Genomic DNA, 23,190 nt, shown 5'->3' on the forward strand with positions numbered 1-23,190 from the left:
TACTATTAGTTGTGTAAACCAAAAAAAACAGGGGATCTTAAAGGAGTGATATCATGCTCACTTAATAGGCTTATAAAATTATAATGATCCCATCTGTTTTGATTGACAATTTTGAAACGCTTCAATCCTCCTTAATGTGAGGTTATTGGTCAGACGGTGAACTCTGCCAAAACAGGAAAAGTAACATCTGATAAACATGCAGAATTCAGGATTTCTTAAGATCTGATTCACAGGAATATTGCTGTTATTGTCAAACTACATTTAAATTTAGTGAATGTTCTAAAACTAATGAGAATAAGTAAACTTAATAAAGAAAGCTTGCAAATCTGTAACACTGCAAAGTACAATAAATGTTAAAAAAAAAGAACAGGTTTTTAAAAGAAGCTATTTAACTTGTTTACCTTCTCCAGAAACATGGCGGCTCAAGATGGCGACGAAAACAATCAGCGACAAATATCTTTTCTTAAGGGTATGCTTCATTTAAATAACTCCGTTTTAAATAAATGTTTAAAAAGCTATCAGTCGCAGAATAAACACGTAATGAAAGGTCTTACTTGCTCGTGTGTTGTGGTGAAAATAAAGAAACGTATCATTACAGGATCTAATCGTTTATAGTTGAAGAAAGTACTTGAGGCAAGGGCGCCCTCTAGCGTTGCTTCAATCGGTTTACGTCACAATGCTGTTAATGATTACTTACAGTTGCAGCTTTCATCGTCAAATGTAAGTTAATATAATACATTTTATTGCGTCATGAAACCATCGACTCAGATGACACCTCACTATTAGACATTTTCACTTTTATTATAAAAAAAACAGTATTTAAGTCCACAGTTTGTGTTTGCTTTGTACAGTAAAAAATATTAAATTAAACTCCCAAAGTGTATAGCAGAAAGATAAAGAGGGGGAACTTTGTGGGAGGGAGAACGGTCTCCCCAGGAGGAATACGAAGGGGGAGATAAGTTCATAGGGAAGCAGCAAAGGGGACGAGGCAGAAAAGATGCTCCTTTCTCCTCATTTCTGTGCAACACAGTTCATTTGGATCGATCTCCTGATTTCTCCAAACAGGAGAATCTTGGGAAAAAAAAAAAAAATACTATGAAGGAGCCTGACCCCGCTCATGTTCACATCCCAGCCCACGTAAAGGTTTCAGGCACACAGGTATGCACGGCCCCTCCCCAAGCCTCCAATGCTCCATGTCAAGTGTCTTTACAGGAAGGAGTGCACAAACATTCGAGGGAGGGGTCTTGCATGTTTGCAAGAGAAAGAGAGTCCCGTCTAGCGTCACATGTCCATTATACTCTAGAATTTGGGCTGGGGCGCCACCGCGTGTCAGTTCAACATCTCAAGCTCTCAGCAGAACTTCAACAACTGCAAAACACTGACATTGAATAATTCCCGCTTTCAGGATCGGATCTAAAGTTCTAAGCTATATCTGCATCTGAAAGAGTCGATAACAAAAATAGAATTCTATAGTAGCAGTCTCAAAGGACAGACACCCCCATCAGAAAAGCAATAAATAAATCCAAACATTTAATTAAAAAAGAGAAGATATGCATCATGTTTGGGTTTACATTTATAATAACATCACTCTGAAGAACAGAAATGGACTGAAGGTAAACAAAATATTTGCATTACTTAATCATCTCCTCTTTAATTCCCCGACCACTTAAAAATCTTTAAAAAGGCAAGTGTCAGCAACATCTTCCCACCCGAAAATAGGACTATTCCTTTTCCTCTGGGGAAACTGGGCTGTTTGGCACCACCCACTTTGTCCATCGTTGGCAAGAAAAATATATTAACAGCAATAACTTACGATTCATTTACTCTAATTTATTTAACGACTTGTTTGATTTATTGTTTATCTCCCATAGGAAGTTCAGTTCGATGCAACTTTATTGAAAACAATTAAATAACATTTTTTAATAGTATAAAAAAAAAAGAAAAGGCTAAGTAACAATAACACTGTCCTGGATGGTTGTGCAGAGATGTTCGGAGCTCTTCCGGATTGACACTTGAAGTAGAATTCCTACATGATGTCTAAAGGGTTGTGATTCAGATTCTGTGTCATGGGGTCCTGACTGCTGCCCCCCGGCCCGTGAAGACCCGCCAGCTGAGACAGCATCGCACTGTCGGACCCAAACTGTTCTATGGAGTTTTGTTGCTGCTGTTGAGGGACCACCATACCTGGGTGGTGCTGGTTCAAGTGACCCGGATGCGGAGATCCAGTCTGCATCTGCGGCGATATGTGATGCGGTGACGGCTGCGGCTGCATGCGAGGGGAAGGGCTGGAACGCGGCTGGGACTGGGGTCTGGGCGAGGGCTGCGGCGACCGCACCTGGTTGGCGAGGGAGGTGGACATCGTCTGGCCCTGCAGGTGAGGGGATTGGGCCATTTGCTGCGGCTGCTGCGGGCTCATGGGGTTGTTGTGCTGGGCTGGGGAGCTATTGGGACCGAGCTGCTGCTGTTGTTGCTGTTGCTGCTGTTGATGTTGATGCTGGAGAAGCCGCTGATGCAGAGCCTGTTGGAGGAGCGCCTGGGAAGTTGGTGGACCACTTTGACCGGGCTGGGGACCCTGATGTGAAGGCCCTCCGCCTCCTGGTCCGTTGTCACCCCCAGCCAGGCCAGCCATGGCATTCTGCTGCTGCTGTTGCTGCTGCTGCTGCTGCAGCTGTAGGTGGTGGTGCTGCTGGAGTCTCTGCTGCAGCGCCTGTTGCTGAGCCTGTTGCTGAGCCACTGAGCCAGTATAACCCTGCTGACCTGGAGGTCCAGTGGCCTGCTGAGGACCGAGAGGCGGGCCTCCTCCAGGACCCTGTCCCACAGACTGAGGTTGAGTGTAGCTCTGACCCTGCGGTGGTTGCGGCTGCTGGAACTGCACGTGATTTACTCCCATTTGCTGCTGCTGTTGTTGTTGTTGCTGCTGCTGTTGCTGATTCTGAAGATGTCTCCTCATGAGCAGCTGTCTGAACTGGGGGTTGTTGAGATTTGCCATCTGTGGCCCCTGACCCTGAATCGCTCTGTTTCCAACCTGCTGTTGCTGTTGCTGTTGAAGCGCTGCCACCTGCTGCTGCATCTGATGTGGCTGCATCTGCTGCTGATGTTGTTGTTGTTGCAACTGCTGCGGTTGCATCTGCTGATGTTGTTGTTGTTGTTGTTGTTGTTGTTGAAGCGCTGCCACCTGCTGCATCTGCTGATGTTGTTGTTGCTGCAACTGCTGCGGTTGCATCTGCTGATGTTGTTGTTGCTGTTGCTGTTGTTGTTGTTGTTGTTGTTGCTGCATCTGCTGCAGCTGGGCCATGGTGGCCATGTTAGCACCGCCCTGACCTCCCATGTTCATACCAGGTTGACCAGATGCATTCATGTTGACCTGCGGCCCTGCTCCTCCGACCATGACGTTTCCAACAGCAGGTCCGGGGAGAGCTCCCCCGGGTCCCTTGTATTTGGAGGCCCTCTGTTTGATGAAAGCGGCCATGAGCTGCGGGTTGGACCTCAGTATGTTGAGGACCTGCTGCTGCTGATTCTGTGAACTTGGCGAGCGGAGAGTTCTTAGGAGATCCTGGAGAGCATTCTGAGGAATATTCCCGGCTGCACCCACTCCTGGAACAACAGCAGCCCTGGGCCCAACCGCACCAGGCTGCTGCTGCTGTTGTTGCATGTTCATCATCACATGACCCTGTGGATGCTGCTGCTGCTGCATTTGTTGTTGTTGTTGTTGTTGTTGTTGCTGCTGCATTTGTTGTTGTTGTTGTTGTTGTTGTTGCTGTTGCTGCTGCTGTTGTTGCTGCTGCTGCTGTTGCTGTTGTTGCTGCTGTTGTTGCTGTTGTTGTTGCTGCTGTTGTTGTGCCGCGATCATGGCTGGATGTCCCATCTGGTTCATCATGACTTGTCTTTGCTGCGGAGGCACACCCTGATTGGCCCATTGCTGCTGCTGCTGTTGTTGCTGCTGCTGCGGGTTCTGGTGAGGCACTGCCATTCTCTGCAGCTGTGGAGCAACTTGACCTGGAGGAATGCCGCCCTGCTGAGGCAGTTGCTGCATGGGGCCACCAGACCCGACCATCATTCCACCGTGTTGAGTGTCCATGTGAGCCCTTGCTTGCGCAACAGCTTGGGTCTGCGGGGACATTCCCTGGGGGCCCACCATTGCCACATTTCCAGGATGTCCCATGCCCATTGGCTGGTTCTGACCTGGCTGCTGCTGATGATGTGGGGGGTGTGGCGGTATCATCCCAGCTTGAGCCGCTTGTCGTTGCAGTGCCATTTTTCTCTGAGCATCTGCCACCTGCTGGATCTTCATAGCGATTTCCACAGCTGCAGGCGGTGGTCCAGACTGGGGCTGCTGCTGAGACAGAGGACCTGGTGGCTTGCTTTGAGGTTGCGGCCCACCAACCATTCCAGGAATAGGAGCGTTGCCTGGTGGTTGTTGCGGAGGAGTTGCTGAGCCAAGGATGGGTTTTCCTGGGGACTGGTGGATTGGGGAAGACCCGGGCAGTCTGTTGGAGTACGGGGGGATGTTTGCAGGGTGCTGCTGGAGCTGCTGATGGTTGGCCACCTGCTGGTGAGACACCTGCGGGAGCATCTGTTGATGTTGTGGCGAGCCCATTACCCCCGCACCTCCCCCTCCGGTCATCTGCTGGTACTGATGATGAAGGTGGTGTTGAGGCGTTAGGCCACCCTGGGATGGCATTCCCCCTAACTGCTGCTGGGATCCAGGGGTCATCGCCTGACCCGGTGGCATCGTCTGCGTTGGCGTTTGGGGTGTCGGGGGTTGTGTTCCGCAAGACGTGGGAGTGCTGGGAGCAGTGATGTTTCCAGGAGAGGGAAGCCCGACCCCCGGTCCTCCTGGTGGTCCTCCTGCAGCCTGGCCCACCCGCTGCATACTGGCCATCCTTCTCCTCAGCATCTGTGCCTGCTGGAGTCTGTGCTGCAGCTGCTGCTGCCGCAACTTGTGTTTGATGTTGAGGCAGAAGGGGACGGGACACTTGTTCTCCTGACAGTGCTTGGCGTGATAGCAGCACAAAGCAATGAGCTGTTTGCAGATGGGACAGCCGCCGTTCGTCTTGCGCTTGCAACTCTTCGTGTGCTGGACGACCCGTTTCATCTTCTGGCACGAAGGCAGGGAGCAGTTGGCGTTGCGGCACTGACATGCGTGGACCAGGGACTGGATGCAGCGCTGGATACTGAGGCGACGAGAGTCTCCAGGATGCTGTTTAGCTGCGGCGGACTGGTTGTTGCTGTCGTCGTCCAGACCCAGACCCAACTTGTCCATTTTGTGCTCGTGACCTTTAGTGTTGTAGCAGGTGATGCACAAGTCATAGTCCTGTGGGAAACAACAAAAACATTTTTAAAAAAGGGCACTTTATGGTATTTAAAGAAGTTGTTACACATTTTTCCAAGTTATTGTAAATAATATTGAGACCATGGTCAATTTCACCCACATAGAATTTGCAATTGACATGTTAAAACAAAACTGTAATTTTTAAACCAAGATATTTTCCTGGCACAATAACAAAAGTTAAAGTTTTTAAAGGGCAACTAATGTGTCTCTTCAATGAATAGTAATCGTACTTATCAGAATGTGGTTGTTTGTACAAAAGTCTTTTTTACATTTACTTTTTTACATTAGAAAATTTGCTTAAGTACTGCCCATTCAGACGGGGGAAAACTTTATGAAGTAATCTTCAAAAAATAAAAAAAATTGTTATAATGACGGACCTACTAAACAGCAGATTAACTTAAAGTGCAACTAATGTGAAAACCCAACTCTCCTGACTTCCTCTCCAAGATTAAGTGACTTTTTAAGGTGCATTATAGACAATAGATGAAATTACAGAAACTCCTCCAGGAGGTCTGAGACAGGAACATTATATATATATTGTTCTCAAGCTTCTTTTAACGTTCCATATTTGTTAATGAAGAATGCATGTCATTTAACTGACTCTAGCTCAACAAGTAGCTTAACAGTAGAATACAGATGCTAGTAAACAAGCGTAGCCGACAGCATCTAATAAGGGTAACAAATCAGCGACGCTCACCTCACACACGGTGCAGTGGAATCGCGTCTCCACATGATGTTTACACTCGTTGCAGGTGTAGACAAACCGGTCTTGGCTTTGGTTGTGCAGCTCCACCAACATGCACATGGAGCTCCACTTGGACCTCCTGAGTGAGCTGAACTCTAGGTGCTTGTCTCTGGCTATGGTTAGGAAGGCATCCCGTCCATCCATCAGGTCACAAGCCATGAGCGTGTCTGGATCAGTGATGGGAGGCAGTGAGTTGGCTGCAGGTCCAGCGCTCAGCCTGATGACAAAGAAGACCTGCAGGAGAGCATGAAACCGGTTAACATTAAGTTAACAAATCTTTTTCACTTTAACAAGGAAAGCTTATGGTGTGCACCTCTTTGTGTTTCTCCATGGTGGCATATAGTTTCTGGGAGAGGTCGTTGGAAACGTTGGGCATCCCTGGTTTCTTCTTATTGGTTCGACTCAGGCTGCTTTTGTTTTTGCTTGTCTTCTTATTGTTCTTCTTTTTGGCATTCTTGCTGTCTCCTTTCCCGGCCTAAGGGCAAACTAAGAGTTAGCATAGAACGTGTTTTGGGAAAAGAATATTATAGACTGAACTGACGTCTGTGCTTTCATTAGAGGTGCTGTTCTCCTCCCTCTTCCGCTCCTCCTCTTCCTGTTCCAGCTCCTTGATACTCTCCTCCAGGACATTCGGCCAGAAATCGCCCTCAAAGTATGGCAACTCCTTGGCACTGGTGAGACGGTCCTCTGTGGCTTGTTTGAAGATGTCCTAGAACACAAGAGCAGAACCAATACCGTGAATACATCCCAAAACACAATGACCTAAGAATAAGGGCTAGGGGGTATCACAGAAATATAATATCACATTAGTTTTTTTCTTCTTCATATATATTCATCGCCATTTATTTATTATATATATATATATATATATATATATATATTTCATGCGGTATACACCAGTTGAGTGGTGTATGAATACATCTATATGATAAAATCTTTATGAAAACCTTTTTTTGGTAAAAACAGTTATACCACACAGCCATACGTCAAACCCCCATTGTGTGAGAATAGGGCTGAACGATTATTGAAAAAAAAATATTTGCGATTATTTTCCAAAATATTGCGATTATTTTTCAATCACCTATTTTTTATGCATTTTTTTTTAATCCAATACAATAAATGATTAACTTTACACTAAAATGTATTTCTCTTTGATTCTCAAGATAACGTTATTAAGTATTTTTTATGATAAAGGCAAATTAAGCATAATTTAAAATAAAGGGAGAAGGTTTATTTAGTAACTCCAATTGCACTTGTAAATAAACATATTCACTGCAAATACTAAAGTCAACTGTAAAAACGTGATGTAAACATTTATATTTATGAGTCAATAATAAATGTCTGTAAACTTCAGAGTAAAGAAAAGTGAAAACAGTAGTCAGTCATTCTTCTTTTTCTTACTGCATTTCCGGTCATACACAATAATATATTATCAGTCACACAATTTGAATTGTGTGATTGCATAAGGTAACTTTGATGTGCACACACAAACATGCCGGTGGTGCGCACAGGCAGAGACGAGAGAAGACACACATCTCGATTCAAATGTACGAACCGATGTCAGGATGTGAAGTTGTTGAAAACACTGTAGTTTGGTTGGTTGTTTCTGCCCTAGTGAAGATTAAGAAAGTTTAGGCTAACCTTGTAATCATGGATTATTCGCTCAGAAACAGCCTTGTCCAGCATCTTCTTGTACCACTCTTGCAGCCGTTTCGGTTTAGGGATCTTCTGGTCGATTGGGTGACAGTGGAATATGTAATCGTCGCCCTCGCTGGGAGGGCATGCCCAGATATGTCCTCCAGTATACCTGCAGAGACAAACTCTTCAATCAGAGACTATTCTGAATTGAAATAATTAATCTATGGTTATGTAGAGAACTCTCCTTACCCTAATCTCTTCACATACTCCAGGTAGCCGAGCAGGATCTCGTAGTAGACCGCAGTCCTGAGCTGTCGCGGTTTGAAGAAGTGCACGCTGTCCAGGTAAGAGATGTAAACTCGTCTCTGATTGGGCTGGGGGCAGTCGGAGCCGTACTCTTGAACGTGCATTCCAAAGAAACACACGTCTGTGCCGTCTATTTCTTCAAACGCAAACAGCGCCTTCATCCTGTACGGGAACGACTCGGACATCTCGCCGCTGTCTACAAACCTGTGAATTGTTAACATAGATGAGTAAAGGACATTTTCTTTCTCAGTTATGATTCAACTTTAAATGAAAAGGAGGCAGAAAAAATTATGAATTAACTCACCGTGACTTCATGCCTGGCTTGACCTCAACCATCTTGTCCGAGACGTGAACCACCCGGATGGTGACCTCGCCTGCTTCTGGGGTGGTCTGGCGCTTGAGGTAGTCATTCACTCGAGTCTCCAAAAAATTACCCAACTTGGTCTGGGGAAGTCCTGTAGGGATGATATCGCTAATCAAAACACACGTTTCTAAAGAAGAATAGTCCACTGAAGAAAGATGGGTTAAATACCACTCAAGCTGTGACTTGGTTATGAAATATTCATTAAATTTGACTTGTCACAACCGTTAACTCTTTAGGTGCTGCAAAGTATCCTAGAGTATCCTATCATTGATGAGGTTGTTGTAAATTAAACATTCTAAATATGTAGAAGTTGAGTAAATAACTACAATGGCGCCCTCTTCTGACAGCATTTAAACATCACATATCATTCGTTTTAATTGAAAATAAATCACCCAGAAAAGTAATATTTCACTTCAGTCACAGTGCATAAGGTGGATTGTGAGATCATCTTTTCAATTAATATGTTCTTAACTCCTGTTCCCAATGCAAGTTTGAGAAAGATGTATAAATGGAATGACATCTTATGAAATGTACTCACGTTTGGCAGCATATTTGTTCTCTTTTCGTGTCTTGTTGGCCAATTTGAGGCAGTTGTCACACACAAAGCTGGAGGAGCAATACAAACATCATCATGTACAGCAGTAGGAATCTGGATTTCTCACTTTTACTTCAAAATTGTTTCCATCTTCACAACGATAAGGAGTTCTTTGCAGTCATTTAGCTGAGTCGAATATCACAACACTTACCCCGACGGCCAGATGGTTTCATTGTGCAGGACGCAGATCTGATGCATTTTACGACAGCAGTCGTTACATTCCACGAGTCTGAGCAGACAAATTTTGAATTACAACGCGTTGGAGGAAAAGTTTGCTCAACATAATATCGTCATACTTCTCATAAAAACAAGTATTCAACATTGAAAATAAGTTACGTACAACTCAGGGTCGAGTGTGTCGTTCTTCTTTTTCTGAAATTGATCTTTGTTGATGGACCTGTGTGACAAATTGAAGTTTCTGTAAATAATGTGAAAGTTAAGAACACAAAGAATTTTGCTTTTCATGTCATATGCATAAAAAACTATTTAATTTAAATACTGCTGTATCTATTTTTAAATACCACAAACATCCAACATTAAGTAACTATTTTCTTCATTACTCATAACCAAGAACAATGTAAGCATCAATATCAGTCTCACAAATACCCCCACATAGACTCAGGTTACTGTCCGTGAAAACGATCTTTTTTGTTATCAACGCAGTTCATCAGAGAAGGTATACTGAACCGAAGACCGTTTAGATCCTGTTGCCCTTGACATGTACATTAAGGACCCGTCTTTAATCTGTGTGTTTCTCTATTCAAAAATGCATTTTCACAATAAAAGTCTATTATTTAACAGTTATATTGTTTAATAGTTTGGTCCAGTAGATTAGATATTCAAAGTGTAAATAAAAGGCTGACCATTATAGTGTTTAATTAAGGACAGAAAACATTTATTGAAATTTAAATACTGATCAAATGAGCACAAAAAAAAACAAAACAAGAAAACAAAAACAGTTACTCACGTCTGGGGCTGTGAGGGGTCGTCTCCCAGGGAAACGGTCTCCCCTTGGATTTCGTTGAAACACTTCTCACAGAAGTGGTACCTGTCAGCGAGAAGCCCATATTTTGGTGAACTACACCGTTCGTAGCACAGCCAATCACAGAGAGGGCACGAGGAAGCAGCCGTCAATCAGGGCAGGAGAGGCCAGGAGGCGCGCACACACAGGAGGAGGCAGAGGGCAAGGTAGGTCGTCGCCAGGAGGTAGCAGCCAATCGTGATGCAGGATTTTTGTGTGGGCAGGTGTTTTGAGTTTGAGTGTAAATTTCGGGCGGATGATTGGTCACACCAAAGCAGGCCAATGCAGACATCACAAGCGTTAAAAAGGAGGGAGAGAAAAGGAGAAGGGGGAGGGAGATGGGGGAGTCAAAATGAATATTTTAAAAAGCGTGAGACAAATTGACACATGTAGGACAATGAAGGGACAGTTTGGGGGTCGGGGGAGACAAACAGGATGTGAACAACCAACAGAGGACAGAGAGCCAAGGCAAAGCAAAGATTAGCATCAGACGTCCAGTGGTAAACAACAACAACAACATTACAGCAACATGAGAGGCCACTAGGAGCTGTGGTGGAGGGGTGAGGATGTGAGTCTCCAAACAGGGTGGATGAAGTCAAAACATGGTAAAGCAACAAAGACCCATCATCCTTCTAGTTCATTCATAGAGTAGGATCTAGTCCCACTGAAGCTGCCGTAACGGCAAAATTAGCCAAACAAATATCAGCGGAGAGATCCCACTTTACGAATCAACAAGAGTTCAAGATCATGAAGAAGAACCTTTTATGCCAAATCCAACTGTGAATCCACCAACTGAGTGAAAAGACTAACTTCTCTTGGCTGCACCGACACAGCTGCTCAATTTCACACTCATCCAATGTGCCGATTGCCCTTACCTGTTCTGGTAGCTAAAGTAAGCAGCGTCTCGTTGGATGGTGCACAATTGTTTCCCGTAGCAGCAAAGAGTTTGGGGAGAAAATTCGTACTGAAAAAGACAAAAACACTGACTTGTATCAGTTGCATTTGGAAAGTCCAGTGTCCCCATAGAGCTCAGCTGTAATGTTTGCAGACTGAATATTGAGTCAGATGTGTCCAAAAATCAGGCCAGGGGGCCATGCTCAGATTTCATGCAGCCGGAAGCATGTTTTTATTTTGAAGATTATTTGTGTCAACAGTAAACAAACAACATGTTATTTGAGAATTTCATAAATTCTCTTTGGCAAGATTGTGTCAGTCAAAAACTTAAGACGTCAAAATAAAGCATTTGACCTCATGAGAGCGGCAATTCTTTAAAATTTAATCCAAGTGAGTCAAAATGCGAGTGTTATCAAAGTTATTTTATGTTGCTTGCCGGATTGTTTGCATCTTTACAGTTCACCATAACATGAACAATAAGTGACTTTGATTTTGAGACAATATTTAGTTTAAGATAAGACGTATTGTAAATGTTGGGCGACAGAGGAGAAACAAAGAAATAATCGATACTTTGACAGATTTAACAAAGAATTAAAAAAATTAATAAAATAAAATCAGGCAAACTTTCTATAAAGTAAATATTATTTCGTTTGGCCAGGAACAAAGACTGCTAAAGGATTTTGGCCTCTTGTGTGATTGAGTTTGACACCCCTGATTTAATCTATCGATTTGAAAATCGGCTCACACATCCTAATTTCCCAAAGGAATTTACCCGAGAGATCAATAGAGTTCTGTCTATCCATATACATATTTTCACAACAAAACATCTTACACTGTTGACAATTTTAGAGCAGCTAGATTGCTTATTCCCCCTCTTAACACAAACTCTTCCTATGTTTTCTGTATCAATTTAATTAAAAAAAACATACCTTTCTCCCACAGCAATATCCGAGACCCTGCATAACAGGGTCGATCTCCGCCTCGAACACCTCAGCCAGCTTTGAGCAGTACTTGTAGACTCGCGATGTCTTGCGGTTGTACAACCAGGCGTTGTTAAACATCAGCCAGATGTCTTCCACGTACTGCCAAGGCTCTTGGTACTGTCCGGTGTCCAGCTTTCTTTTGATGGTGGACAGGTCCATGGGGTTCTTCACGATGTCAAAGTAGTCCTGGTGAGGGGACAACGGTGCCGTCGAGAGTTGAGAGACAGTTGGAAGTTGAGGAGGAGGGTGAGGGAGACATGAGAAGACAGAGCAGCGAATCGACAGAAGGGGTTGAACGTCCAGGAGACAAAGGAGAGAAAAGTGGGAAAGAAGAACAGCGTCATCATCGTTGAGGTGTTGCAGTCATCCAGGAGGGACCAGAGGAGGGAGAGAAGAGGGTGCAGGGAGGACAATGTTGTTGAGCACTGCAGAGAAGAAGTTTGCGTGCAAACAGAGAGACATGACAACTTCTGCCCTACAACCCTTTGCTTTGCACCCCTCGTCCTCAAGCCCTTGGTGAGACTGTTGTTGCCTCTCGTCTGATTGATCAATCCAAATGGAAAGTAAAATTCAAATGCATTTTTACGCACACAAGTGCAAATGTCTCAAATATCTATCATTTATTAGCTTAGCAATAGGTTCAGGGTGCAAAACCAAGATGAACAGAGCAACAGCGACAAGCAGACAGAGGCTTCTTATTAAAATCATAGTGGTTGGCATCATCAGTGCCAGCAGCATCAGTGGAATTTTGGTCACATAAAAACCAATAGGTGAAGCAAAAGCAGGCCAATCCTAGGATTAATTATGTTTCCATGGTTTGTTTCCAATTTGCTTAAATTGATCATGAGTAACGAGAGATAAAAATGTTTCAAAATAGATTTTGACACAGCAGGGGCATTGGTACGATCCCCATAGCAACAGGGGTTTTGGAGATCTCATGTGGGCAATATATATCAAATAATGATGTTTTGGAAGTTGGCTTAACATTGTAGTTGAGCTGAAACATCCACACACTGCTCACTTGAACACCAACACACTACTACTGGTGAGGAACTGAACTAGAAAGCTAGCAGTGGAGAGCTAGGATGGGAACTACACAAATGATCCAGGATGAACGCAAATTAAGGTGATTCTTTTATATCATCAGATGAACACAAAAATTATGAACTAAACAAAAGTAACACACTCGAGGACATTGTAAAGAGCTTGAAACCAATTACATTCATTATGATTAGCAAAAAGATATATCATTTTAGAAGATATATTAGACTGTTTAGTGTTATCTTACAAAAGGTTACACTTAAATCCAAAATTAAATGTACATTATAGAGTAAATTCACTAGTTTGTCTGCCCTACATGGTACTTACCGATAACATGGGATCAATTTATTTGATTATAGCTGTACATCAAACATTTTCTTAAAGCATGTGCAGCCCTAACTTGAATTTTATCATTCTTTAACTTTAATAACCACTATCTAGTTCTGTTTTGATTTACATTTTTTAAAATTTTAAATAAAGAATGTTGAATTGGTTTTTGCTCACATGTGCCAAGAGCCATTGCTTCAGTTTGAAACACACAATCTATTAAACTTCTGGCATGCAATGGTAAAAGATGGAAGAAAAATCAGACTGAACACAAAAAAATGATGATCACTAATGCTAAGATGAAGAAAAATATTAAAGATGGGTGAAAAATAAAATCAAAATATCTACGTTTTGAAGAGGAGTTGAAGCAAAATGGCAGCCAGTGCAGTCCCTTACCAGGTTAGTTTTGTTACTAGTTCGAATACGTACGGGTATTCCCAGTAACTGGGGGTCCACTGGCTGACGAAAGGGCAGGGACTCGGGGTCCTGCCGGTACAAAGCCTCCAGCGTGGGCATGAGTGCCTGACGCAGCTCTTCTGGCTTAAAGACTGAAAAGACAAATTATTTCAAAGAGTGCCAAAAATGATTTATACTAGACCCTTCATATTAACATGAGCAACATTTTTTGCATTTTCAAATGTTAAGCTAAAAAGGTACCTTTTTTCTTGCTCTGGGCCGGAGCAGGGGAGCCGCCGTCGCCCGTGGTCCCTGAACCATCCTGCTCCTCTTTAGGCTCCTTCTTCACCTCTGGCTTCACATCCTCACCAGCTACAGCCGGCTTTGTTTCGGAAGTTGATGACGTGTCCATGGGCTCGCCTTTACACCCGTCCTCGCACGACTTTTCCTTCTTGATCTGTGAAGAATGGATTATCAAAATATGAATTCCTTTCAAAAATGGAACCGATCTCCACCAATCTTCTTATTGACCACTAGATTTGGACTGTTCCCTAGATTTAATTGAGAGGACAATTCTAAACTATTCTCAGCAGTAAAAATACATTGGATACATACATTACATTCTCCCAAAGTAATAATAGCAATAGAAGAACTAAATGTTTGAACATATATATTTTTTCAGTTTGACTTTCTTTTGAATTGAGTGTTGAGTTTTCATACAGTTGTGGTTTATGCATAATCTAAATGGATATTTCAAATGTGTGTTGTTTTAATTCATATAAATCACTGTAGCTGTTCTTTGAATTTAGTAATTTTGCCAACAGACAAAGAAACTAGATCACATTAGAGCAATGGCATAGGGAAAGATATGAGGAATACAACAACAATTAAATCACCTCCGATTTCACCTCAGTCTTAATATCAGGCTGATCTTTATCCATTTTCCCCAAATGTTTTCCTTCTTCTTTCTTTTCCATCTCTTCCTCTTCCTCTTCTTGCTTCTTAAACTCCGTTTTTATATCTTCCTGACTGGGAACAGGGTCTTCTACAGAGGGAAACTTGGAGCTGGGGTCAATACTTGTGGTGACTGAGTTAGGAGAAGACACTTGACCGTCAGCCGTCAGTGAAGGCTTTGGAGAGAGCTGTGTAAGAAAGAAAAAGGTGAGAATCCTTAACCTAAACAAGTGCTCTGCTTTGCTTTTCCTTAATCATTTTAGCAGAACTGTCAAATGTTAACGTTACAATCAAACTTCTCTGTTCAGGTGTTTAAGTGGAGGAAGAATACTAACCGGAGTCTGTGGTAGCTGCAGTGGCACATGAGCATTCTGACTTGGCACAGACAAAGCAGGACCTGGTTGGGGGCCCGAGGCAGCCACGCCACCCGTCGGCTGCTGTGGAAGCTGATTGGTCTTTTCAGAGTTGACCATCAGGTTCGATGGCGGTTGGTGCTGTGAGGGTAGCTGTTGTTGAGGAAGCATCTGGGGTGTGCTGGGTGTCTGTGGTTGTGGCGTTTGAGAACAAGGTAACGTGGGTGGGGTCTGATGGGGTTGAGGGGTGAGGCTGCGCGCCGGCGAAGGCGAACTTGTGCGCATGGGCGGGCAGTGAGAAAAACTGTTGGTCTGGTTAGGTGTGGCAGATGAAGGCAAAGTGGAAAGAGGTCCGGCACTAGTGACGCCAGCATTGGACATGGGACCTCCGGGGGCCATCGACCCCGGAACGGACGAGGCTGACGGTGCCGACGGGCTGCTGGCTGGAATGGACGGCGGTGTTGACATCTGGTTTGGCTGAATAGAAAGAAAATAATTAAATTATTAACAACAAATACTTTATTAAGAATACTATCCAAACAAGAAACTTATGAGGGTGCAAAAACAGCATGTTATTTTATAAACTCAATCACAGACATGGATGAATGCTTGGTATTTTGCCATCAACTGTAAGGAATACCAGACATAGACTTAAAATTGAGACGTTTTCAGGCCAAAGGAAACCATGACAACATTTAAAAAAAGATTGCTTACTGGCTGCACCGATTGTGACCCGGGCTGGTTCATACCAACAGGGCCGGAACCACGCCCTGGACTGGACCCGGGAAACTGTCCCGAAGAGGTAAGGTATTGGTTCTGTAACTGTGCAGCATTGGGTTGACCCATCCTCGGTGCTCCCATACTCATCTGAGTGAGTGGAAAAAAAAAATAATTAATAAACGAATTAACCGGGAACTTCAGTTTACTGCGTTTTAAATAACTTAACCACTAACCTGGTTAATCTGACTGTTGAGGGGCAAAGGAGGGGTTGACCTTTGACCCATGGACTGCATCCCCATCTGACCAAACTGGCTTAAGCCTGAGAAGGATTGAAAGAAAGGTCAAGATGTCAAATTTTTTTAAGATAAAAAGTTATGCGACATGTTAATGCTTTATATAGATAGATACACACACATACCTGTCGGGCTCTGCATTCTGGGGACCATCTGATTAGCACCAGTTGGACGCACCATGGATGGATCAGAAAGAGGACCATCTGAGGAAAGAAGTTTCAGAATGATAAGGGGATGTGTACTTTTTTAGCTTGAAGAAATATTTGTGCTTACTTGACTGTGCCAAAGGTGGCTGACCCATGCTAGGAGGGCCTTGTGGGAGAACAGACGGAGGCAGTCCAGGCTGACCAGGCATCATACCTTGCTTCTGTAGTCGCGTCCTCCTCTTTTCCTCCAGCTCCTTTTGGATCTTGTAGATCTTCTCAGCAAGCAAGTGGTAGTACTCCGCCTGAATGAGACAGGTGTACAAAGTGAGTGAAACACAGAAGAAAAAACAAGAGTTCTACATTTTTGAGATTCTTACCCGACTGTTTGCCGACTCGTACATGTCACCCTCTACTTTTCTAGCGTACGCCACCAGGTTTTCCATTCTGCGGTCCTTCAGTGCAGCAGGATCGGGTGTTGGGAAGATGGCCTGGACTCTGCGTACGGAAACAGATGAAAGAATGACATTTAATAACCGAACTTTTGTAAATTTAGAGTTAAGAAAGAAAGGCTTACAGCTTGTGCACTAGGTGGTTGCGGAGGTCTTGAGTGATGTCTTCATGCCAAGACTTCCTCATAGCGGCAGAAGAAAGAGGAGCTGCAGTAGGCATGGAGCCAATGCTTGCTACAGCATCATTCATTAAACTACAAGCATAAATTAAAAAAAAAAAACAAGGATCAGACACAGGAGAATAGATATTATAGTGAAGACTAACACAAGACTTTCTGACCTCTGTGCAGTCATGCTGTTGTGCAACATGGCATCTGGAAGAAGGGAGGACTGGTTTGACTGCTGCCCTCCAACTCCACCGTTCACCCCCATCGTGTTGCCTCCTAAAAGGAAAGTTGGCCGTTACAACTGATCCTCTCTGACTTTCAACCTTTGCATACTTCCAAAAAAAAGGTACTCATTATGAAAAAGTTCAGCTCTGGAAGTGCATTTAACATGCACAACAATGTATGTTTCTTATTTCGGTAATAATGTTTTGTTTGTCTTTTGGATGTCATCTTTCACAGTGAACAACAATTTATTCTGAACACCGCATTCATAAAGAACTATTCAATAAAAACTCCCATCCTACGTAGAGTAAAAAAGTGAAGATATTTTAAATTGACCAAAGTTTAAGTCATTTACTTGCAATAAGATAGCCTAGATTTGATTTTTTTGATATTTTGTTCCAACATTTTTTGTCTAAATAGCACGAGTCTTCATCCACATTGTTGATCTGAAACTACTTATAATCCGATTACAAATGAACTGTAGAGTTATTTCAGTAAGGTTAGTACAACGGTTTTTAAACATTTATGAAAACAATCTAGAAAAGTTGATGGTCAGTTTGAAAGTTGCTTCAATAATGTGCAAGAATCAGAAAAATGTACCCATTGAATTCATGCTCCTCATTCCAGGCTGTCCTTGCAGAGCCTGGTTCTGCATGTTGCTCTGCGGTGACTGCTGGGTTGTCTGGTTGCCCTGGTAGGTGAGACCAAGGGCGGCGTACGCACGTTCTATAGAGCTGGGGTCTATCTGACTGGGAGGGGTCAGGCTGGAGGGGTTCTGTTGCCCACCTGGCACTACAGGACCCAACGAGTTTACCAAGCCGACTCCAGCGCTGTTGACGAGGGCTTTGGTAAAGAAGAGAGGATATTAGAGCCGAGAAGAAATGATCAGACAATCGTTCACTCATTTGGATCCCACACTTACATTGCTGGTTCCGCTTGTCTCCGGCGTTTTTGAGCGGCAAACAAACAGGGCAGTCGTGTCTTGTGCAGTTCTTCCAATGAGAGATGATCTGTCTTGATGAGGCACAATGCGCCACTGGATAGACAAGAAAGAAGGAAATGACTTAAGGATAAAAGAAGTGTTGGCCGGCAATACTAGTTTGATATTAAGGACCAGCATAGCTGAGCAACATAGCTGAAATGTTCAATTCATTTCAAGGCATTATTAACTATAATTGCTGGACTCACCCTGGCAGGACTTGCCAGCCTGGCAGTGAGTCATGTGGTTAAGCACGTTCTTCATGGTGCGACAGTGGGGCAGGTTGCACTGACGCACTTCTCCATTAGCCTGTTCCCGCCTTTGGCACTTGTGTGCGTGCAGCAGAAGCACCAGTTGCTGTTGAATCAACTTTCTTTTCTCAGGATCCGCTGTAGGTGGCGCTGCACCGGGACCAGCCGCAACAGCACCAAGTCCGACCTGAGCACCTCCTACTCCGGCGGCTCCGATTGAGATGTTCCCGATGCCTGGAGACTGCTGCTGAGCCTTGGCGGACAGTAAATATTAGTCAAAATTACGTTTAAAAAAACGGAGCCAACCGTTTTAATAACCCAAATCCTACCATTCCTGGCATCCCTTGACCCGGTGGCATCTTCTTGTCCATGTTAAACTGACTGGCCATGTTGTTATGTAGACCTGCCTTATTCTGGAGCTGTGGGCCCAGCCCAACTCCTGGCATTCCCTGTCCTGCAGACTGGCTATACGGACCACCATAGGGGCCCGAGTTGGCCATCATATTCATCTACAATCAAATAAAAAGAAAAATGCGGATTAATAAATGGTAGAACATAAACCTTTAGTGCTTGTTGTTAACCTAAATGGGTTTTCTAACTTCACATTGTTTGTTAATCCTAAAAATAGGAAAGGTTAAAATTTAGAATGCAAACAAGATGTGAGTGCAATAACAATAAAATAAGACCGTTACAAATAAGTCTTGTAGATGTCGATTATGTGTTCAAGCTGCATAGGCTCGTGCAAAATGTATTTGAAAAAGGTTTTGGTAACACTTTCTACAAAAGGTCTTGTTTATTATGAATTCCAAAGAAATATTGTAAGACATCATAATGCATTTATAAGACTTCATATAACTTAGAATAGACAGGCATTCATTCGCTAAAGACTTACAATTATATATTATCAAGCTTTATAAATGCATTATAATGTCTAACAAATGCTTTTTTGGTGCAATGAAAATGAGACAAAAGTGTAACCTGACTGTATATTACAACACAAGAAGGTTTTAATTTGAATTGTACTCAAAATCATATTTAATATAACTAGAAATTATTTTCACATTTAGTATTCATTTGTAGCTTCTTGTGTACAAATCTTTTACCCACAATGTTCTACAATGTGTATAAGTATGTAAAAAGCACAGATCAGATTAAAGTAAAACTTATTTCAAAACATTGTACATCATTTAAAATTCACTTAAATTTTTCATTTTACATTATCAGTCATCTTACCTTGTTTAATGATCCACCTTGCTGCGGTCTTATCCCCGGCTGACCTCCAGGTACCATTTGCTGACCCCCTTGCTGCTGAAGTGTCTCAGCCAATAGGTTTCCGTTGTTCCCCATGCCTGCAGTGCCAGGGTAGCCCATTCTTGGAGACCCATTCATCACCGGACCTCCCATCAGACCAGGCTGCTGTCCAGTGTTGCCCTTCTGTGCATTCATCATAGCAGCTGCCCGATTCAGTGATGACACACCTCCGACCATCCCAACCTGCTGCATTAATCCAGGTTGCTGCTGCTGGCCCTGGAGGGTCATGCCTTGTGGTCCACCTGAGGGCATGCCAACACCCCCCATCATACCCATGGCTCCCACATGTCCAGTATTGTTGGATGTTGGGCCACCATGCTGTGATGGTGGCCCGCCACGTAAGAGCTCAGATAACTGTTTATGTTTAGCTGCTGCATCCTGGCCTCCTCCAAGACCCCCAAGACTTGTGTGGAGCTGACTGACATCCCCTCCATTAGTAAGTCCTAAATCTGATGAACTGATGAGCTCATCTGGAAGGTCATGCTCCAGGTCGAAGAGAGATCCAAAATCTAAAAAAGAAAAAAAGAATGTGTTGAGAAAATGTAAAGAAAAAAGTTCAGTATATACATTAACACCATGTTCACCACGGGCTGGTTGTTGTTTAGGTTCTCTCCTGGGCATCACTAGTGGTTTTATTGGATGCCAAACATGGAGGGTGAACACAGTAGTGTCAAGGTGTGAAGCATCACAGTGCTCTCAGGTGAGTGTGGGTTGTGCACTGAAGATACTTATTCAGTAGATGTTTATATATAAATAGAATTATCAGAATATAAATAATAAGCTTCTGAAATCTACAGGAACACCAGAAATCCAAGTGATATATGGAATACATTGAAGACTGATAGAGATGAAATAGTGATCATTGGCCACATTGAGATGTACAACTTGTGAAAGGTAACATGCAAGTTTGCTTTTAATGCGTTCTAACTAAAACATTAATATGAATTAAAAAAAAAAAATCTGTGCATTTTGCACAATTTTGAAAAGTTCAGATCGATAAGTTTTACAGTTGCCAAATTGTCACCACGACCTTTAAAATCCAAAATAAAGACCTTTTCAGTCAATTATCTCGTACAATTTTTATTAATATACAACGTTAGTTTCACGGATTTAAGTAAAAAACTACTTGAATGTCTATACATGGTGGTTTTTGGAGGTAAACAGCAGAAGCAGCTCATTGTCATGGAGCAGAGTCAGACAATGGACGGAGGACGAGAATGGGTATCGCTGGAGAACAATTGAAAAACTCAAAAGCTTTGAACAAAGGAGGTGAAATGAGCTGATTTAAAAAAGATTGGAAACCCAATAAAACGACGAACATGGAGTGCGAGCGAACTAAACCGGAAAACATCCAAAGCATCAATCCGAGCTTCGAGCAACTTTAACGAAGAGTCTGAACAATAGCTAGCTTCGATACAATAGTTGAGTAAAAGTGAGTGATCCAAAAACACCAACATCGATTAAAACAAATCACATCCAAACCAACATTTTACTGCCAGAACGACTAGAAACAGGAGAGGTATGAATGATCGAATGGTCCATTTTGTTTAGCGAATCACTTAATTTCATTGCTAGCCGGCTGATGCCGATTAGCTAGTTAGCTTCCTAAATCGGTTACCGTTACTTTCTAAACATCGCTGATACGCCAACAAAATAGCGTACGCGTTAAATTAACACACTATAATGTTTTTATTTACTACATCCTCGGAGGGGTTTGTCCAACTTGTGAATTAACCCAACTTTGGAAGAACCACTGGCTGGTCGACTCTTCCATTGTTTGGAGGTGGATCTTAATAGTTTCCAGCTAGTTAGCATGTTGATGCTAACGCTTCAAAACATCACCACTACTAACTTGTTTGTGGCAACAGTACGAGTGTGGAGACTTTTTAGATCTCCAGGCAAACAATCGCTCCACGTCGTGTGGATATAAACGCCAAAAGAAGGAAGCGAAAACTTTAAACAAAACTGCTTTTCAGGACAAGTGTGTGAGGAAAGTTGCACAGCGGTTTTTCTCGTTTCTGCGGCGATAAAAGCTCCGTGTTCGGGTGTCGTTGAATTAAAGAGTTCGAGGACAAAGCGTGCATTAAACTTCTACTCACCGTTTCCATCACTTGCAGACACGGATAAAGCCGGAGAAGACAGCTTGGGCCTCTTGGCTGACGGCGGGCCAGACTCCAGGACATTATCAGCCATATTTTTTGACGAATTCAGATGTTAAAAAAACAAAACAATGCAGTATATATCCACGGAGGTTGATTCCTTTCTCTGGTGTCTCCTGTTGGTTTTCCCCCACCGCTCGGGGGACGGTAGGGGAGAAAAGTGGTGGACTCTCGGTATAGCCCTCTCTCTGCAGAGATCAGTTCCCCTCCCCTGATTCCGTCTCTTCACAGATTTGAACAGGAGGTGGGAAGGTGGAGTCGGCCAAAAAGGAAAGCGTGCGGCCCTCTGACAACCTCATGTAGCCTCTTCAGCCACACAGATAGTGTCCAGAGATGCGAGGCTCTGGCCGGTGTTGACCGCCATAGTCGGCGGAGAAATCCCGATCGACGACCCCCCCACTGTAGGTATCAACTTTTGCAAAAAAAAAAAGAAAAAAAAAAGGATGGCGACCTGAAGTAGCTTGAAAATACAACTAAAGTGGCAACACTGAGCAAAAAATCAGCTTAAAGTATTGAAAACATTTCATTCCATGCATGACAGATTTGTGCACTTGTGTGTTGGATCATGCAAGGCACTGGGTCTGGAGAAGCGTATTGCACATTTTTTCGATGCAGGGAAGGAAAACCCTGCGAAAAAAAAAAAAAAATCACAAGTCGTATGCAACTGATGCAGACTTTTATTTGTTTGCAGGCAATTAAAAGGTGGTTTAATTGCCGATTTATCGAATTGGGTTTTTGCAGTAAGAGTTGCTTTAGTAAAAGTAATATTTGTCCAGCCGGAAGGAAAATAAATCTCACAAGAGGAAATTGGGAAATGAGGAGCAGATGTAAAAAAAACAACAACTTGGTTTTGTTGAAAATGTTTTGTCAGACAAAAATCCTCTCGGTGATGGAGAAATGCCCCCTGCGTGTAGGTTCTCTTTAAACCAGTCTTTCTTTCCACCTCTCCCTTCTTCCCGGCAGCAATTTATTTATATAATTGTCTATGCGGGCTCTTTCCTTCCTCCACGACGGACGCATTATTATTTTTCATGTTGATATTTCCCCCCGTTTTGCAGGTTTTTCCTCCGCGTTTCAAAAATATAACCCTCTTCCGCCTCTTCGCTCCGTAAAACACCCCCTTCCTGCCTTCCTTGGATTTCTCGGAGTGTTTCCTTCTCATGCATACATTTATATCACCGACTCGGTTCTCCCTCCGCGGTTTCCGATTCTTGACCGAGATGGTCCTTCTCTCGCCTGGTAACACGGACGCGGTCTGGACACTCGCTGTGGGTCTCCCGTGGTGTTCCGGAGCGGCTATCGTCGGTAGCCGTAGTCGCTCCTTCCCTTATCTCCTCCTGTTTCTGACGGTCTGTCCGCACAAACAAAATGGCGGCTTGTTGTTTCTACTCCTCTGATACGGGGGGAGGGTTGGAGGTACAGCAACATTAGGCGTGAAGGGGAGGAGGAGGAGGAGGAGAGGAGGGAAGACGAGGGGAAGCGATCTTCGGACGTGTTCGTGACTGTCCGGAACACCGCTCGAAGCGGATCCATCACTCCGCGCA

The 23,190-nt window shown here is 43.4% G+C and overlaps 1 protein-coding gene across 3 annotated transcripts; it reads right to left on the reverse strand.

The window, feature by feature from the left end:
• Nucleotides 1-780: 780 nt before the first annotated feature.
• ep300b (EP300 lysine acetyltransferase b) lies at nucleotides 781-23,113 on the reverse strand. 3 transcript variants are annotated; one of them, XM_087809107.1, is made up of 30 exons: nucleotides 21,587-23,113; nucleotides 19,410-19,996; nucleotides 18,506-18,685; nucleotides 18,135-18,429; nucleotides 17,869-17,982; nucleotides 17,547-17,789; nucleotides 16,898-17,000; nucleotides 16,683-16,811; nucleotides 16,486-16,603; nucleotides 16,236-16,410; nucleotides 16,088-16,165; nucleotides 15,903-15,988; nucleotides 15,664-15,816; nucleotides 14,932-15,426; nucleotides 14,539-14,784; nucleotides 13,904-14,099; nucleotides 13,676-13,794; nucleotides 11,825-12,064; nucleotides 10,877-10,965; nucleotides 9,948-10,028; nucleotides 9,321-9,377; nucleotides 9,132-9,209; nucleotides 8,924-8,991; nucleotides 8,326-8,476; nucleotides 7,965-8,225; nucleotides 7,719-7,884; nucleotides 6,619-6,786; nucleotides 6,391-6,552; nucleotides 6,030-6,311; nucleotides 781-5,314 (listed from the first exon to the last, which is right to left on the reverse strand). In XM_087809107.1, exons 1-30 carry the CDS (start codon nucleotides 21,678-21,680, stop codon nucleotides 2,027-2,029), a joined length of 8,502 nt encoding a protein of 2,833 aa, XP_087665233.1. In that variant the 5' UTR covers nucleotides 21,681-23,113; the 3' UTR covers nucleotides 781-2,026. The 3 variants fall into 3 exon arrangements, with proteins under 3 accessions (XP_087665233.1, XP_087665232.1, XP_087665231.1); XM_087809106.1 differs by having other exon boundaries at nucleotides 13,643-13,794; XM_087809105.1 differs by having other exon boundaries at nucleotides 9,948-10,058; nucleotides 13,643-13,794.
• Nucleotides 23,114-23,190: the final 77 nt, after the last annotated feature.

This window comes from Callionymus lyra, chromosome 15 (assembly GCF_982586985.1).
Source record: "Callionymus lyra chromosome 15, fCalLyr1.hap1.1, whole genome shotgun sequence".
NCBI lineage: Eukaryota > Metazoa > Chordata > Actinopteri > Syngnathiformes > Callionymidae > Callionymus > Callionymus lyra.